Source organism: Planococcus citri, chromosome 5, assembly GCF_950023065.1.
Source record: "Planococcus citri chromosome 5, ihPlaCitr1.1, whole genome shotgun sequence".
NCBI classification, from domain to species: Eukaryota; Metazoa; Arthropoda; class Insecta; order Hemiptera; family Pseudococcidae; genus Planococcus; species Planococcus citri.
In genome coordinates this window covers 38,774,861-38,793,872 of record NC_088681.1, presented here as the reverse complement: position 1 = coordinate 38,793,872, position 19,012 = coordinate 38,774,861, and the positions used below count along the sequence as shown (strand labels likewise).

At 31.9% G+C, this 19,012-nt stretch overlaps 3 protein-coding genes and 1 long non-coding RNA gene across 4 annotated transcripts in view; 2 read left to right on the top strand and 2 right to left on the bottom strand.

The window, feature by feature from the left end:
- Positions 1 to 19,012, bottom strand: part of LOC135849235 (uncharacterized) — a 111,906-nt gene that overhangs the window by 72,804 nt on the left and 20,090 nt on the right. The window lies entirely within an intron of this gene.
- Positions 100 to 2,202, bottom strand: LOC135849228 (NADH-cytochrome b5 reductase 3). Its single transcript, XM_065369557.1, has 7 exons — positions 2,031 to 2,202; positions 1,812 to 1,859; positions 1,524 to 1,728; positions 1,336 to 1,454; positions 1,059 to 1,263; positions 784 to 978; positions 100 to 706 (listed from the first exon to the last, which is right to left on the bottom strand). Exons 2-7 carry the CDS (start codon positions 1,830 to 1,832, stop codon positions 534 to 536), a joined length of 918 nt encoding a protein of 305 aa, XP_065225629.1. The 5' UTR covers positions 1,833 to 1,859; positions 2,031 to 2,202; the 3' UTR covers positions 100 to 533.
- On the top strand, positions 2,591 to 3,986 carry crim (QVR superfamily protein crim). Its single transcript, XM_065369562.1, has 4 exons — positions 2,591 to 2,772; positions 3,026 to 3,160; positions 3,245 to 3,398; positions 3,470 to 3,986. Exons 1-4 carry the CDS (start codon positions 2,727 to 2,729, stop codon positions 3,597 to 3,599), a joined length of 465 nt encoding a protein of 154 aa, XP_065225634.1. The 5' UTR covers positions 2,591 to 2,726; the 3' UTR covers positions 3,600 to 3,986.
- LOC135849222 (lipase 1-like) lies at positions 4,766 to 15,164 on the top strand. Its single transcript, XM_065369546.1, has 8 exons — positions 4,766 to 5,093; positions 8,819 to 9,002; positions 9,102 to 9,216; positions 9,362 to 9,611; positions 13,240 to 13,398; positions 14,087 to 14,171; positions 14,253 to 14,395; positions 14,530 to 15,164. The coding sequence occupies exons 1-8, from the start codon at positions 4,920 to 4,922 to the stop codon at positions 14,683 to 14,685; spliced, it is 1,266 nt and encodes a 421-aa protein (XP_065225618.1). The 5' UTR covers positions 4,766 to 4,919; the 3' UTR covers positions 14,686 to 15,164.

The following is a 19,012-nucleotide window of genomic DNA, read 5'->3' as shown; positions in this document are numbered from 1 at the left end:
CTTTCACTCAGGAACAAAACTTTTCCATTAATTCTACATACTTATACGAAAATAAAAACGTAAACGACTCGTTCGTCTCATAGAGTTCAATAACATGAATTACACACGCGGTAACACCTTTATTATTGTCGGATTATTAGACCCTATTTATAGAATACTTGGAATATGTTAAGTATAAATGATACAATATAAATCATGCAGAATGATAATGTGCTCCAGATATATATACGAAACGACTTCCGAACCACCGGCTAGGTCAATCGAATAACCGCCAACGACAACGTATCAAGAGTCAAGGCCTGCTTGTTATTCACACCGTTAGATGAAAGCAATTCAAGTTACCTATCTTTCGCTTAAGGAACTCACGTACTCTTAAAAATAATTTTCAGACAATATATTAAATCTGTATCGCCGATACACGTAGATTAAATAAAAATATCGGATTCTAGGAGAAAAAAATAGTCGAGGAATGATCATGAATTCACGCAGAATGATCACCTGAGCGTCTTCTCCGAAGAAAAAGAAAAATCAATTTAATAAACGAAACGTTGTTTTTGGCTATAGCCTAATTTATCTAAATTAGGCAAGCAGGCGAAATTAATCATCGGAGGAGGTCCGCACATTAAAACCAAAGTATCGCTTTCAGGACCGTAAAGATGAGACGCGATCATTTCGGATGAAACGAAACCCGAACTGTATTCCCAACCTGAAAACACAAATGAAATAATTACATCATGCAATTTGCAATGGATTAAAATTAGATTGAAAATTATATTTTTATACCTTCGGTAGGTGAATCGACGGTGTACCAAATTTTAAACTGTTCGGGATGTTCTTTAACTACTTGTTCCAATTCATCGCGTAATAAAATATCTCCCTCGGTTTGGTTGGCAAAAAGTAACGATAGCTTAGTGTCATCTTTAGGATCTTGCGTAATGTGACGAATCAACTGATACATCGGTGTAATTCCGGTACCGCCTGTTCACAGAAAATGATGCAAAATTTTAGAAAAATGCAACACTAGAAATCGTTAACGGTTAAAAGATTACTATACTGACCAGCAATCATAGCTAGTTTTTTGGCATGTACTCTAATCGGAGGATCTTTACTTCTGACACGAATACTGAAGACTCCATAACCCAGATATTCCAGTTTACCGGACGGTCCACGGAAATCAATCGTATCTCCGGGGCTCATATTATCGATATATTGACTAAGTTTACCTCCGGCTGGAAATTTGGGATGTGTGTCCTTGTAATAAACCTAAGCAACGTAACTTGATCAGTAAAAACATTCGCGTTTTAAAAAGTGATTCAGAGGCGTACGATGAAATACCTTGATGACAAGATCTACGTGTCCGAGAGTTTCGTCAGAAGTAACCGGTGTATAAGCTCGGCTCACCAATTCATCGTTTATCTTTGCACTCACATAGACATGTTTTCCAATAGGTAATCCTGCACAGAAACCCATCGATGCGTAAATGACGCAATTGCACAAGTCATCTCATGAGAAATTAATCATACCTAAGGCGTGTTTTTCCGATGGCAACTTGAACCTGAATTTTCTCGTATCGTGACTGAGGACTTCTCTTTCCATTAGAGGTAGCGAGACTTTTTCATCAGGATTGACTAAAGTACGCAGAAGCTTCTGCTTTTTTTTCTGGTTGAGAAATATCAAGTAACCGGTGGATATGATGACACCGAGTCCAATCAACATGGACGTTACTCCCTGTAATAGGTCATCCATCAGTAACACTGACTATAACATAGAAAAAAAGACTAATAAGATCAAAAGTAATCATCTATACTCACAAAACTCCAATTGGGAAACATTTTCGCCTACCGAGCCGAGTTGCAGATCTAGAATAAACACATTGCACACACATGCGATTAGTACTTCGGGCAATAAATCACACACATAAAACAAAGTCATAAACCGGTATCAACGTCCGTGTTAGTCGACGTGATTATTTTCACGTATCAGTATTCACCTTGGACAGTAAAATTTTACAAAATTTCCACTCAACTTACCTTCTATTAGCAAAATTCGCCGAGGAACTGATGATTTCTTGACGATTGTCGCGGGTGCGAACGTACCACGGTTTCGATGGTTAAATACGTCGTTGTGTACTAATCTCGATGATCAGCGTAATGTATCGTAACCGCTAGAATTGCCGAATAACCCATTACGACATTAGACAAGCATTTATCCACACCACTTTTATTTTTACTCGAATGAAATTGAAAGTGGAATGATAACCCTTGAGCGTTATCTCTCATTGCGCGTGCAAGATGGAAACACGTAAATCGGGCGTAATTACGGGTAATTTTGAGGCAGGTACAGTTTGCAGCATCCGAACCGGAGCGAAAATCTATTTTTTTCTCATTATCATCTGGAACAAATCAAATAATTGTGAGATTAATACAAAATTTATTCAAGGTAAAACAATATAATATTAAAAATATCTTCATAAAAAATAATTTTGAGCGAAAAACGAATAAAATTGTTCCAAGGTCGCGCAAACACCAAAAAAACACTTCAATGCTGCCTAAAATTTTATACAAAAAACACCGCAATCCAATAAAATTCAAAGTTGTTTATTTTGAAAAGTTGAACTTTGAAATTTTTTTAAAAAGAACTTTACAACGTCGGAAAAAATATCTTCCACTGAAGAATAATTAATTAAATGTGTTCGAAAAAGTGCATCCTGTGACATAAATGTAACCATGTTGAAATTATTCATCGCATTTCTCATTTTAACAAAATACTCGGGTAAGAAAACACAAAGAAACACTTTAGCCGAAAGGGTGTGGTAAACTTATATGAATCACCAACAAATATTAATTATTTTCAGTCATTTTATCGTAATATTATAATCAAATCATGTTCCCACGAGTGATAATCACGAGAAACCGATCACTTCTTTGTCCTCAAACTTGTATTCATTGCTCCGTGAATCACTATAATTAGTCTTCAGTCTGAAACCAAACACCAACAACTAACTGTTGATCTTCTGTTTTTGCAGCCGATGCAATATGGTGTTACCAATGTGTATCAACTCATCCTGGTTGCGGAAATCCTTTCAAATGGGTCTGGTATAAAACAGTAACGTGTCACGATGAAAACGACGAATGTGTCAAAGTCATCGAAGTTAAAGATGGTACGAAAAAATACTACAAGTACATTTTCAGTCATCGATTACAGAATTTCGACTGTTTCGTGTACTAATAAACTATGATTTTAGGTCAAGAAACAATAACTAGAGATTGTCTAAGTAGTCTGAGAGGTATAAGAACAGATTTACCAGCAGATCGGTACGAAGGATGTAGACCAGCCACCGTAGATGTAAAATTGGCCAACTATGTAAATACTTCGATTAAAGAAATCGATATTAAAAGGTTGGTAATTTGATCAAGATCACTTCTTTTATTTTCATTGCATATGTACTGATGCGAATTCGATTTTTCAGAGATTATTACGACTCGACAACTTTCTGCTTCTGTTACTTCGATAATTGGTGTAATAGTGGATCTCATGTATCTGTATCCGTCCTTACGTTATTATCAATTGGTGTTGCACATATTCTAAGGCAGCTATAATGATTTTAAGATCTAATTTATTCCTCATTATTGACTATACTTTTTTTTTACATTTCCACTCGATATTTTATTAATTTTTATATCACGTTTAAATATCTCTAAGTGAGTTGAAATTTGAGCCTATTTCCAGTATTACACTTTCTGACATTTTTTAAATGTAACTATTAGAAAATTTGTTAAGTATTAGTAATCTCGATTTGTTTAAAGTTTTGTGATAATTGATTATGTCATCAAGTTGATCGGTTTTTGTAATTTATTACTTTTTTATAATTTTTTTTTTTTTTTTTTTTTTGAAAGTAATGTTTTGATATTGACTATTGTACACGAAGCCGTCCATTTAGGTCTGTGTTCATTTTTTGTGATTTGCAAAAAATAAATTTTTTTATACCTTAATAATGATTTTATTTTCAATTTTCGTAATTCTAAAAGTAATTCTAAACCAACGTATAAGTAAGCTTATTTGGTTACAAATTAATGTTTCAGTTTACCTACTTATTGATAAAACTTCAAAGAAGTAGGATTTCCTTCGACATTGAAAATCATAGAATATGTTCCCACAATTACACGATTTTCCCATATTTCATATCTTCGAAACATTGTCAACTTTGTAACAATTCAATGTTATGATAAAGAGAAGACACGCATTAAACGAGTAGTATTTTTAATCGAAGATTCAATAGCAAGGTCACGTAACTTCGAATGGAACAATTTGAAGCACGTCAAAAAAATAAGACACATTTGTTCACAAAAAGAAAACATCTGAAATTGCTGAAAATTTTCCACTTTTGTCAACACTATAACCCACACACTTACTCGAATCGAGCAAAGGATTATGTTCCACTTACGAAAACCAAAGACAGATAGAAAAACTACCCCTAATGAGAAAATGACGACGAAGGTCATTATCAAGCAAGCCTACGTGAGTTCTCGGGTGTTCTCTTAACACCTCCGAGGCATATACACATTTCGTCTGCTATAAATTTTTAATTGACATCTTTTTTTTTTCATCCAACCACGCGACGAATCATTAATGTGTAGTATAATAATGGCCACAGCCACAGGTTTGAAAAGCATTCAGTTTTGGAATTACATAGTTACATTGCATAACTACATAGTTATACTTATACATAATAGTTAGCTTAGCAAATAGCGCCACTACCAATCTTTAGAGAGATCTTCGTCCTCACGTAGTACCTACAAAAGTTATTATTACTTAGTAAGTATTTTTACCTATTACAAGGTTATCGAAAATATTTTATAAGACACTTAAAAATCCATTTCCGTATCCAAAAGATGTTCATTTCCAAATCGTAACTTGTGATGAAAACCGCACCAGGGACATGTGCGGAGTTGTTCGCGTTTTCTTTTCGAGTTTCAAACTTACTCCGCCTAGAAGAGTTGTCTAGCATGTATCGCGTTCTTCTGGTTTTAATCTTAACCCAGACAGCTGTTTATGGTCAATCTAATGAAACTGATTTAACATTTATGACTACGGTAAGTGTGGTGACGAGTTGTGTTATTTTTTTATTCGATTAAGAAATAATTTGGTCAATTTTTTTCAAATTTGAGGAGTGTGAGAAAATTTTGGTAGAAAAAGTTTAAACGTTGGATGGATAATTTTTTAAACAAATTGATGAACGTGTTCTTTTTGATAGTTCTGATTAAGTAGGTAATTAGAAATATTCTTGGGTGAGTTTTGTATTTTTTTTCCTTCTTCAATGAGTAATTTACTTAATTACGTTATTTTACGAAGCTTTTTCTTTTGATTCAGACATTTTTAAAAATTAGGTATAGAATTAATTGGTGAAAATTATTCCCTACTTAAAATGCTTGATGTTCGAGATTTTTTGAACGGAAAAATTTTTAATTAGCATTACCTATTTGAATGTAGTGTGCTACCCACTCAGGAGTTTAGCAATTTAAACTAAAATATTGAATAAACGAATAAAAAATTAAAAAATTGAAAACGTAGTGCACAGAAAACTATAAATAATTAAGTACGAAACTTTAAAAATAGACTGATTTTGAAACATCGAGTAAAATACTTACCTACCCTACTTAATAAAATAAATACTTCGAAAAAATTGTAAAAAGACATCCGAAGGTATCATGTTTATACAGTCGGCCCCGCTTATTATGGATCCGCTTAATAAAATCACCCGTTTAATGCAATCAAATGGCTTGGTCCCGATTTTTTGTACCTAATTACACAGAAAATCACTCGTTTAATGTAATCAAACTCCCCGCTTAGCAGAATCAGTTTGTGAAAATATTGAGGTATTTTTGGGAAAATGGCTTGTTTTTTCATACTTTAAATCAAAAATTTTGGAATTTTTCACTTATTATTCTCTTATTTTCAAATTTTGATTTCTAACAACTTTCTCTCTAGTGATGATAAAGGGAAAAAGGTCTAAACATTTGAAAATTTGAAAAATAGATATGTTATGTACCTAAATCGCGAATTTGGGAGTACCTATCGTAATTTTAATCCATCTTTTTAGTATGCATGTACATTGTGAAGTTGTAGTAAATTTTTTTATGTGAAAATTGTGTTTTTTCAAAAGTTCGCTTTATAAAATCACCCGCTTAATAAAATCAATTTGCCTCGGACAAATGCGACCATAATAAGCGGGGCCGACTGTATATATACTTACAAGAAAATCAACCAGATTGAATTTGACTATTAACACATTTTTGTTTCAATTTCCGTCCTTCGTGAGTCTCTAATTTGCAAAAAAATCTAAAACAGAGTGGAATCCCAAAAGAGAACATTTTGGAAACATCCGCTTCAAAATTTTTGAAAAACGATACGATTTTTTAAAAAGCCCTTAGTCATTTCAATAATTAAAACTGAATGACTTGGCATATTTTCATTTCAAAACTGCATCACGTACCTACCTATACTCGTAGATTTTGATACATACTTAAATTTCATATCAATAACATTTTTTCAACAATTTTTTTTGACAAAAATGTTCAACTAATGCCAACAGCTCATTTTCTGCCAAAAAGGTCAATTTTCTGTCAAATTAATGAATTGCTGATTTTCTGCCAAAATTTCTCATTTTTTGGACCAGATTCTCATTACATGCCAATAAACACGAATTTTTTGCAAAAATGTTCGTTTTCTGCCAAAAAATATCATGTCTGCCCGAAATTCTCATTTCTCGACAAAATTCTCACTACACGCCAAAATACACATTTACCAATTCAATTATAAAAATGCTCATTTTTTACCAAAATACTCATTTTCTGCAAAAATGCCATTTTCTGATAAAAATTATCGTTCTTTTTTGACAAAATTCTCACACTAAAATGACCATTTTTTTTCTCCCAAAAATGTCCATCTAATGCCAAGAGCTCGTTCCCTGCTAAAAAATTTTATCTTCTGCAAAAATGTTGAATTTTTGCCAAAAAGGCCGATTTTTTCTGTCAAATTACTGAATTGCTGATTTTCTGTCAAAATTTCTCATTTTTTTGGACCAGATTCTCATTACATGCCAAACACGCATTTTCTGCTAAAATGTTCATTTTTGTCAAAAAAAAAACTCATTTACGGACATCTGGCAAAATGTTCATTCTCTGCCAAAATAATTCTTGTTTTCAGCCAAAAATTCAAATTTTTTGTCAAAGTGCTCATCTTCTGTCAAAAGTCTCATTTTTTAAAAATCAAAATGCTCATTATCTGCCAAAATTTCAAATTTTTTTTGACAAAGATTTCATTACATTCCAAAATGCAAATTTTCTTCAAGAAATGTTTACTCGATGTCAAGTTTTTATTTTCTGCCAAAATTCCCATTTTCTGTTCAAAAATTGAGATATGCATGTTAACAAAATTTTCATTACCTATGCACTTCTAAATATGTATATATTTTTACCAAAAATGTTTATTAATGCCAAATAACTCATTTTTTTACCAAAATGCACATTCTCAGCCAGAATCCAGAAATTCTCATTTTCCGTTCAAACCAAAATGTTCTCATTTCTTATCAGATTTTCTTTGCCAAAAAGTCGGTAGGTACACAATTTTTGCCAAAAAATATCAAGTTATCTTCTTTCATAGTAATCTAAAATGCCCATTGCCAGAAGTTTTAATTTTCTGCTAAGAATTCTAATCTTTCTTCCGAATTAAGCTTCAACATTTACTACAAAAATGCTAATTTTATTCCAAATAGGTACACATTTTTGCTAGCAATGTGTATTTTCCACCAAATTTCGTTTTCGAAAATGCTATTTTACGTCAAAAATAGTAATTTTCCAGCAAAATGTTTGCCACAACTGCCATTTTTTACAACATAACAATAAATAAGTAAGGTTTACACATTTTTGGCTAAAAATTCTTCTTTTTGCCTGAATTATTGTGTGCCAAAATACAAATTTTACGCCTCAAGTTCAAATTTTATTCCACATACCTGTTTTCATTTTCTGCCAAAATACACAATTTTGCCCGAGCACTTAATCCTGACATTTTGAAGGATATACCTGATAAATCACGTACTAGCAGAGGCACAATAATATAGCTAAACAACAATGCCAATTCGAAGAAAAAACCTCAACCGTGAAGTCACGACAATACCAATTAGGTACCGAAAATGACAATAAGATGATCTACAAGATAAAGTACTCATATTATGTACTTCAAGTCTTAAATTCACCCAAAAAAAAACAAAGTAAACATAGCAATATTTTTATTTTTAAACCTTTTGAAGTCTACTCTTTCTCGAAAAAAATAAAACTGCCGGGTTGATAGTTGATAGTGGTACCTAAACCTAATTGAGTCTATACAGAGTTGCATTAACGACGTTCATGTTGTCGTTGTCTCTAATTCTCTATACATTATAACGTGTTCCATAATCATCATAGCGGCAGATTGCCATCTAAATCTGAAACGTGGTCTCTCAGAGTCAAAGTCTTGAACTTGATCTTGTTTAGGACGATCTTGACCTTAAAAGAATTCGGCGCGGTAAAGGTGAAATTACATTTGTATAAAGGCAGGGCAGTTCATTGTATTTTTTCAACCGGTTCTATCTGCTAGGTTTTTGACCAGAACGATCATCATTTTAATATATTTTTGTATATCTACTTATTCACAATCACTCGATACAACAACAACAACAACAACACCTCGCATTTTGGCTGGAATGCGAAAAATATCCGTTTATAAATATTCAAAACAATGTTTATCACAATGTCTGTGTGTGTGTTAATTGTTTATATAGCCTGAATTATTAACTCACTGGGGATATGAAGTCGAAAGTCATACCATCAAGACAGAAGACCACTATCTTTTGACCATACATCGAATACCAAATCGAAAGAGTAAATATTATCCCATCTTGGTACAACATGGAATTCTAATGGCTTCTGATAGTTGGGTACTCAGAGGACCTAAAGAAGACTTGGGTATTTATCAAATATTTTAGACTTCAGTTCTATAGTTAGTCACATTGTTCTAAACCTCTGATTTTTTTAATAAAATGATCATTCGTCTGTTTTGCACAGTTTTACTACTGGCTGATGCAGGTTTCGATGTTTGGTTGGCAAACACCAGGGGTAATTATTACTCCAAAAGCCACGCAACGTATAAAAATGTGCAGAAACGATTCTGGAATTTTGGGTGAGTATCTAGATACAAGTATATACCTAAGTATAAAAAAATTCAAAAACTGATTCATGGAATCAATTCGAGGCTCATTAAATATGATAGATAAGCTCTTATGAAGGTATACCCTAAATAAATTTTGTCCCCCCCCCCCCCACAGATGGAACGAATTAGGCTTATACGATATCCCATGCATGATCCGACACGTCCAAAGAATCACCGGGCAGTCAAAAATTGTCCACATGGGCCACTCAATGGGCACAACATCATTTTACACAATGCTCACCAAAAAACCAGAAATGAACGAGAAAATATTCGCTCACGTTTCTCTGGCTCCGGTTGCCTACATGGATCACATGAAATCGTTGATCGTTTTACGACCGATCGTCAAGTTGATTCATCAGCTGATTGTAAGTAAATTGTTAGCTGATCATTAGTCGAAATTATTATAGACAGATTTAATATGTTTTGTTTAATGAGGTCGTTGCTGATATCAGGTTCTATTTTAATAAAATTACCATTTGATTGATGAGTTTTTGGACATTGAGCAGCAGAGGACGTACAGTACTTACTCTGGTACTTCCTATTACATATTTGACAAGTGAAGTGAAGTTTGCAATAATTTGAGTACCTAAGAATTATTCTGAAGGGCTGGTCTTGATTCAACTTTGAAAAAAGAGGAATTAAATACAAACGTATAGAGGATATCGATGATAATCATCAATCATCATTTTTGAAATTTGGTTATCTAAACATTACCATCTAATTTATCAGCAACCTCCAAATCGCACGTATAAATTTCACTACCGCCCTCCCTCCTCGTCGTCTATACAAAACTGAAACATAATTTCAGTAGGAAGTACCTTTCGGCTATAATTTTAAAATTTTCAATTTTAATTCCGCTTTCTTTCAACCATATTGAGCAAGACGACAAGTCCTCCACTTCGTTCAAAATAAAATTCACGTTTACGTAAGTTTTAGCTCCTCTGCATCCCCCCACCACCACCACAAAGCTTTCAAATGCAAATTTTCCTCGTTATTCTGAAATCATTTCAAGACTCATAAACTAGACCTATAAATTGAGAAAAAAATTGACTTTGTATTTTTATCGTGAATTTTTTTAGAATTTTCTAAATCAGCTTTTTAAATTTTGATGGACCTTTTGACGATATTTTTCTAAAATCCACTTAACCTATGGAAATTGGATTCTAATTCGGAAAAAAATGAGCTTCAAGTTGCCTTTGGAGAAGCCGAAAAATATGAACAAAAATACCTACGTTTCAAAATCTGAAAATGTTCAAAAAATTAATGAAAATGTATTTTCAAGCTAATCTACAGCGCTCGCACTCAATTTTTTTTAAATATAACTTTAGTGACCAAAAAGCTCAGAAAATTAATTAAAAAGTAACCAAAAATGTGACGAAATGTGAGCAAAACATTTTAACGTAGAAAAAAATCATTTCAAAATACATAGAATACATAAATAACATTTAAAATGAAAGCAAGGCTTTGACAATTTTAGCAAAAAGAAGGGGTTTTTGGCAATACTTGGCAAAAAGAAGCAAGAATTTTGGACAACTTTTAAAAATGAATGAGGATTTTGAAATTTTTTGCAAAAGACGAAATTTTTAGTATAGCAAATGGCAGAGTTTAAATTGTTTGGCAAAAAAGCAAAACTTTTCAGCCAAGTAATTTTTTAAAAAACGAGAATTTTTGACAATTAGAGTAAAAATGAATACTTTTTGAAAATTATTGGCAAAAAAAAGTGATCCTTTTTCTCAACTTCTCACAAAAAAGTGAAATTGTTGCCTCAATTTGGAAAAAATGAGACTTGGAAATTTTTTGCAAAAAATTGACAATTTTAAGCAAGAAGTGAGATTTTTTTGGAAATCTTGACACAAGGAGGAGGAGATATTTTCATACCAAAAAATTCGAACTTAAAATCGCTTCTTTTAAAAAAATCGTCCAAAATGAGGGGGGGGTGGATCATATTTCAAGATTCTAGTTCTATGTAGTATCCTACAACGAAACCATGAAATGAAGACATATTCGCTGTATTTGTTCAGATTTTTAAATGAGGTTCTGAATGCTTTTGGTAATTTAGGAAGTTGAGCTTTCAATGAAAAAGTTCAATTTCAGTTGTAATTTTTTCAAAGACTTTGAATTTATTTTCTGACCATGTAAAGAGATTTACACCCACATCACCCATGACAAAAACCTGGTTAAAATAAAAACAAAAGACCCACAATATCCAAATGTAAGTTCATAAGATATAATGAAAAAATGAAAATAATGTCAAAACATTGAATAATTTTTCTACAGATGTCATGAAAATAAACGGAATAAAAATAATTTTTAAATTAATGAATAAATGAATAAAAATCAAAAAACATTCAAAAATTGAAAAATGACTGAAGCCATATTCAACATCGAAAAAAGAACTTCGAAAAATCGTAAAAGAAAAAATAGTTTTGGGATTCAAAAAAGTTTCAAAAATCAAATGAATTGAAAACCATTTAAAAAATTTTCAAAAGCAGTGGGGACATTCTGGTGATTATGTCACCAGCGATTCGTCATAACATCAACAAAATCCTGTGTAGTGTGTATTGACTTTTTGGTGATAGATTCACCAAACAAGTTCGCAAGTGGAAAAGTTGAATTAAAAAAAAAGTATCTGAACAAATTTAGATTGAAAATCTACATTACATCGGCATTTTTTCACGAAAGAAAAAATATTGCACAATGGAAAAAAAACAGAAAAAATGAAAGATCAAATGGCGTATTTTTATGTAGTCTGGTAAAATAGGAGATCTGACCTTGTCCTCGGATTCTGAAACTAACCAGGGGATAAATTGTTCCTTCCTTATGGTCCAAGAGTCCCCTGATGAAATTTTCAGATCACTAAATCACCTATCAGCCCTTCCAAGAAGGGTAAAAATTGCGATTTCAGTTAAAAATTTCCTATTTTGACAGTGTTGTCAACCGAATTTTTTCAAAATTGCAGCAATGTTTGGGCACTAATTTTTTAAGCATATCTTCCCTGGGCAAAATACCCATTTTTAGCTTTTAAACAGCGCTTTCAGTACGTTTCTTTCAGATGTACAAAAATGAAAAAAATACATATCATGTATCTCATCGACATAGATAATATACAACAATCATAGGTACGTTTTTTTCAGAATTTTTTATGTAAGTTGGAGACCTTCAAAAATGCAATAAACTATTTTTTTAGACATCCCCCCCCCTACATTTGTCAATTTAGACCAAAAAAAAATGTCTCGTAGGTACCATATAATGAAAGACGCCCAACTTGTCAATTTTTTCTATATTAAATAATTTTTACTAAAGAAATTGAATTGCACGATTTTGAGAACCACTGAACCCTCTTCCAGTTCCGAACCACCAAAGGAGCCAAAATTCATGTTCATACTAATATGTACAAACTTGAAATACATCACATGTTGCAATTTCAGAAAAATGAAAAATTTTCGATTTTTTTCACCTGTGATTTTTTCAAATTGGAAAAAAATAACTTTGACAAAAATACGTGAAAAATAATCAAAGAATTTCAATTTTTTGAATTTATTAAGGGAAAAATATACTCAGAAATATACAGCAGTCGAAATAGCTTATAACCACATTTTGTACTCTAATGTTTAAAACCAGGAATATTCTAATGATGGTAATTTACTCGTATATCGAGCACGTATCATCTCATAAACGAATCATGTAAACTTAGGTAAAAACACTGTACACATGAAATGATTTTATCTTGTCAGCATTTACTTCCTTAATCACAATGAATCATCGACCTTTAAATCTACGAGGTACTTATACATGTACGTAGTAGGTAAACAATACCGAAATACAATATTAAAATGAAAGAAAAAATCTCATTCTGCAAACATTGAATTCTGACAGCGTTTCAATTTACAAAAACTATACCTACCTCGACTACCTCGTTACTTAGACCTAACCTATATCCCATTATGTTTCCTAATTCCGAGTAAATAAAAACTGTGAAATTTGTTCCAGTAGGCGCTTCAAAATCGATTAAAATTATACGATTTATTCGCTCGGGACGTCCGGCTGACCAAGCTGATCCAGAAGATTTGTAACGTAAACGAACAGAACAAACGATCGTGTTACAGAATAGTGTTTCATTTCATCGGATTTGATTATTCTCAACTTCGAGAGGTAATTGTTTAATAATTATTTGACAGTCGGATCTCGTAATAAGCACGGTTACATTTCCTCGTCTAGCTCGACGCTTCGTTGCATATAAAAATTACTCAATCGAGAAAAAATTTTCAGCCACCTTGCCACCTACTTACGTAACGAAAATTTATTTCAAAATCTTCGTACGTATAGATAATTCATTTTCATATTTCACGTGCGAGGGTATTTTTCATTTCCCGCAGCTCAGCTCGTCAGTGGTTAATTTAAAAAAATAACATAATCCATATTTCAAGACGATGGAAAATTTAAAAAACCAACAATAGAAGAATCAATCTTCTCCTAAATAGCTGTCGATCTGAAAATTTTCAGCTATACCGAAGAGGAAAAAAATCACACAACTCTTTATACCCTACGTGAGATTTTTTAAATAGCATGTCAATTACAAGAAATTACACGTTCGTTTATGTCGATTACTTTGATAAGACCAAGTATAAGATGACTAATTTCCTCGTATGATTAATGACCACTCGAGACATTCGTTGATAAAGTCGAAAAAAATATAGTAGAACTTCTGAAACAAAAAAGAACTTTGGGTTTGCGATGCGTATTCAACTTAACCTTGATCGTGATATCGTATTTTTTTTTTTTGAAATTTAAAAGTGATTAAAATTTAAAGCTGTAATATATTATTTCTTCTATTACGTAGGAAGACTTTGATCGGTTCATGGGTCATTTCCCATCAGGAGCTTCGGCCGGAATGCTTTTACATTATTTCCAAAATGCGATTTCAAGTATGACTTGCTACATTCGTTAATTTTTCAATTTAGAAAAAAAAACGTTTTAAGAAATAATAACCTATTCGCAATTTACAGGAGAATTCAGAGAGTTCGACTACGGACACGTGTTGAATTTGGAAAAATACGGTACACCTGTTCCACCTCTTTATAATCTTACTAAGGTCACCGCCCCAGTATACATTTACTACAGCACCAACGACTACCTATCTCACAACTTGGTAAGTATAAATTATTCCTCGCAATACAGAAGTATGCAACCCAATTCCACGAACGTTGAAAGAATTGCATACCTATAACGCCGTAAATACGACGATGCCCCGATGCCATTGACCTTTCATTTCTATCATTCCAGGATGTTGAAAGATTAGCCAAAAAGTTACCAAATGTCAAGAAGAAGTATCTAGTTCCGTATAAATATTTCAACCACATGGATTACATTTGGGCTAAAGATGCTAAGAAGTTGCTCTTCGACGATGTCATCGAAACTATGAAAGATTTCCTCTTGTAATTCGATCTGTGATAACGAACTGAGAACCATTTTTTTTTTCGAGATTGATCCAGATCTATTCTCGATCTTATCATTTAAGCTTTGAAGGATCTCATTAATATTGTATTTAATTAGAATACTTACCTACGTGTAGTTTTTCTCGGCGGATTTAGCAACGTTATGAGGAAAAATTCAACCCGGTATGGATTAAAAAGAGTGAGTTTTGTGAGATTTATTCGAATGCTGGGAGTATTTGAAAGAAAATGAATTCGAAGAGAGAAGTTTCAAAGTTGATGGTATGCATGGACCATGGAGAGAAGCAAAATGACCAGCTTTAATGGATAGAGTAGACGATGAAAGGTCGGTTTTAGATATTTTCCAAAATAAAACTGTCAGAAGAGCCAATTCATAAATTATTTCCTACTAACTACTAGTTTCTGGCTTACTACACGATTTTGAAAGTCAATATTTCAAAATCAAAGATCATTATTTCGAACCTTCCCCATATTATCTGCAAATGTCCCATCAAAAATAATCACCGATTTGAGCAGTGGCATATTTACATAGGGATTCTGCGAGTTCAAACCCCCCCACCCCTCGCTCTTTTTGAAGCCTAAAACGTACTTACCTTTACTGTAAAATTTATCTGAATACAATTTTTTGAAACAAATTTTCGCTCTCGCTTTTCACCAATAGAAATTACACGTCCATTTTTGAGAAAAGGCTGCCATATTTTGGAAAACTTTGAAAAAAGTTCGATCCTTCTACTCTATGACTTCGTCCCGGATATGTCATTGAATTTGAGTATAATTCAATACCATATTTACCATGAGGCTAACTATAAAAAATTACAAATGTAAATATGTAATGTAGATAATTTTTTTTATACTATGAATTAGTATTCCAGAAGAGAAATTGAGAATTTGAGCAACATGCAGAAGTACATAATTTTGGTGTGTTTAACAAGATTATTGATTTTTTTTTTTTAAATTAAGTCATTTTTGAAGAACTTTTTGAGATTTTTATTTTTAGGTACTTACATGAAATTATTTGTAATTCAAATAGTTGATGCTATCTATGTAGGTATTGATAAGAATTAAGTATTTGAAAATTTCTATGGTGCATATTTCATACTTAATTATTTTTTTGTCTTGTTATGTATTTTTTGCAACACAATGCATGAGTTTTCTTTTTTACAGAATTTCGATAATTTTTACGCCTCTTTTCTACCCTGCAGTTTTTACAGTATTTTTTTTAGGATTCTAACATTTTACCCAATTTTAATAAAATTATACTCAACTGCAACTTCTACAAATCATTAATTTTTTGTCGCCGGAACATACCGAAAATTTTCAAAAAAAATTGTAAAATATTGGCAAATTGAACATTTTTTTATTATAAAATAAATTTTATATGAACTAGCCAACCCGTTAATCGCGCATACTGCGCGATTCTTCAAAACCTAAATGTACATTTTAAAAATTCATTAGCTAATATGTAGAATGATCACGATTTTTCCACTGTTAGTTATTGGAAAATTCAAAAAAATGAGCTTCGCTTTTTCAGAAAGAATTGCAAAAAGGTATAATTTTTTTTGACAATTATCGTCAAAAAGCCTTGTTTTTTCCTATTAAGGGGATATTCTCAATACATAGTAGTAGTATAACCAAAATGCCTTATTTTACATTGGTCTTATGGGACAAAGTTTAATGTTATAATTTAGAGCCGCGGATGCATGGAATGGGCTCAAATTTGAAATACATGTTTTTCAAGACATTTTGAACAATCTTGTGCATGCATTTGTCAATACGTTGAATAGGTTTTCAATAAATACAGTTTTAAGAAACGTTGGATTTTTTCTCAAAAAGTCCAACATTTCATTAAATCGTATTTTTTCTAAAACTACTCAACGTATCGACAAATGCATGCACAGGATTGTTCAAAATGTTTTGAAAAACGTATTATACCCAATTTGAAGCTATTCCATGCACAAATGGCTTTGAATTATGTGTTTGAAGTTTGGCAGGCGGACAGATATACTACCATGTATTGAGAATATCCCCTTAAGTACAGATCAAAATTTTGCTTTTTGGTAAAAATTGATGAAAAATTTTGCTTTTAATGAAATTTGTAAAAAATCTGCGGGCTACCTTTTTTCCAAAAAATTGTTCAAAAATCTACCTGTTTTACCAGAAACTGTTAATTGATAATTACTAAAAAGTTCTACTTTTTTTGCAATACATAATTATTGAAAAGTTTTGAAAGGGTCTTTTTTTGTTTATATCTTATTCTCAAAAAGTTCCGCTCTTGGCTAACATTGGAGTTCTTGATGAGGCTTTTTTAAAAATTAACAGAAAAAAATATTGTTTTATCGCAAAAAATTCCAATATGTAAGTACATACTTAATTTCAACTTTTATCACCAAAAGTCCAAAATTTACTCCAAAGCGTCGCTTTCTCTCCAAATGTATTCTAAAAACACTCAATCACTCTCATAAAAAATCAAAATAATGTCCAGTTTTTCAATAAAAGTTGCGAAAAAGTATTATCACTCTTTCCAACAATTGGCGAAAAGTCCTGGTTTCATTTCTTAAAAAGTCTACAAAAATGATAACTTTTTGGCAACATTGCAAACTCTTACAAAAAATATCAAAAAAAAACTTGTTTTTTACCCTATAGTTTTACCTAATAAAAGCAACAAAAATAATTGCAAAAAATGTAAACTACATAATTTTTTTGTCGATAACTACCAAACTTGCTACTTTTTGCTAAAATTGAGTTTCTTTTTTTTTTTACCAAACCAACAGTCTCGTTTCTTTTAAATTTACAAAAATGTTTTGTTTTTTAGTTTTAAAAAAATCATTTTTTATCAGAAATTACCAAAAATTTCAGTAGTTTTTTTTCTGTTCGCTAAGATTATCAAAGTCTTGACTCAAATGACTCAATCTGCTGCACCCTCTGCATAAATTGGTGAAAACTTTCAACCTTGCATAGTATATGACTTGATCTGGTCAAATATCTCATGTCAAGAAATTTTGAGGTTTCGCTCAACTTTTACCATCAACTTTTGAAAATTTCTGAAAAAAAGCTAAGCGAAAGCTCAAAACTTCTTGACATGTGGTATTTGGCCTAAAATAACAACCTCTCAGTAAAAGGGCTTTGAAGTGTAGATGTGCAAGCTTATGTTGAAAGTACAAAAAATTGTGTAGTAAGCTGAAAAAACATTTGATGGGCAGACAAAAATACTTATGTTGTACCCTAAAAGATCTAAGTTGAAGAACAATTTTTAACAGAAAAAAACTCTCAAAAGTTTATGGTAAAAGTTCAGTGAAAGCTTTATAGTTCATGACATGAGGTAATGTTGACGATGCACCCTGAATGTTTTTTTATTATAAAATCAACTTTTTGTCATAACTTCGTTTCACATTTCAAAATTTAGTAAATGGTTTTCAAGCTTTTTTTAGCTCATGGTGAAAATTGTTGAACTTTCAACATAAACCTGCATATCTATGTACTATTCAAAACCTTTCTATCAAGCGGCTGTTTATCAAAATCGGTTCAGCTGTTGCAGAGATCTTGCTGTGACAAAAAACCGACTCATAATGAACTTTTAAACTTTCGCTGAACTTTTGCCAACAATTTTTAAAAGCTTTTTACAGTCTAGAATGGTTTTTTCACTGTGCTCTTTCAGGGTACAATCTGTATATTTTTTTTACACATCAAATAAGATCAAATACTGCATGACCACAACTTTCAACTTTTGAAAGTTTTTTTTTGTCATAAGTTTTTTTTCCGCGGAGACTTTTTGAGGTAAAATGTAGGTACTTTTGTGTACCCACCAAATATGGCATAATCGATTATTAAGCTTTTTTGAGCTTATAGTGTAACTGTTTGAACTTTCAACATAAACCTGCACATCTACACTTCAAAGCCTTTCTCGATATGTCATTTATTAAAATTGGTTCAGCAGTTGCTAAGATCTCACAGACAAAAGAATCAGGTCATAATTCAAAACTTTCAAGCATTCACTTAGCTTTGACCTGGAACATTTTGAAACTTTTTTTCTTCAATATTTGTCTTTTTGTAATGCTCTTTCAAAGTACCTATATAATATAGTACGTACTTCTTTATATACGTTGAAGGTTTTGAGTATAGAGTTGACATCAATTATTGAGCTTTTTTGAGCTTAAGGCGCAACTTTTTTGTGAACTTTTTTCTTAAACATTTGACTTCTTTTAATGCTCTTTCAAGGTATAATATACGTACTACTGTGTATACATTGAATGTACTACATATAGGCTAAAATCAATTATTGAGCTTTTTTGAGCTTTACGGCGCAACTTTTTGAA

Coding starts and splice junctions, on each gene's coding strand:
- LOC135849222 (XM_065369546.1), top strand. CDS start 4,920: ATGAAAACCGCACCAGGGACATGTGCGGAGTTGTTCGCGTTTTCTTTT. Junction 9,003..9,101: donor AGGACCTAAAGAAGACTTGG/GTATTTATCAAA, acceptor TGTTTTGCACAG/TTTTACTACTGGCTGATGCA. Junction 13,399..14,086: donor ATTATTCTCAACTTCGAGAG/GTAATTGTTTAA, acceptor TCTATTACGTAG/GAAGACTTTGATCGGTTCAT.
- LOC135849228 (XM_065369557.1), bottom strand. CDS start 1,832: ATGTTTCCCAATTGGAGTTTT. Junction 1,729..1,811: donor TGTTTCCCAATTGGAGTTTT/GTGAGTATAGAT, acceptor GACCTATTACAG/GGAGTAACGTCCATGTTGAT. Junction 1,264..1,335: donor ACGTAGATCTTGTCATCAAG/GTATTTCATCGT, acceptor TACGTTGCTTAG/GTTTATTACAAGGACACACA.
- crim (XM_065369562.1), top strand. CDS start 2,727: ATGTTGAAATTATTCATCGCATTTCTCATTTTAACAAAATACTCGG. Junction 3,161..3,244: donor AGTCATCGAAGTTAAAGATG/GTACGAAAAAAT, acceptor CTATGATTTTAG/GTCAAGAAACAATAACTAGA. Junction 3,399..3,469: donor AAAGAAATCGATATTAAAAG/GTTGGTAATTTG, acceptor TCGATTTTTCAG/AGATTATTACGACTCGACAA.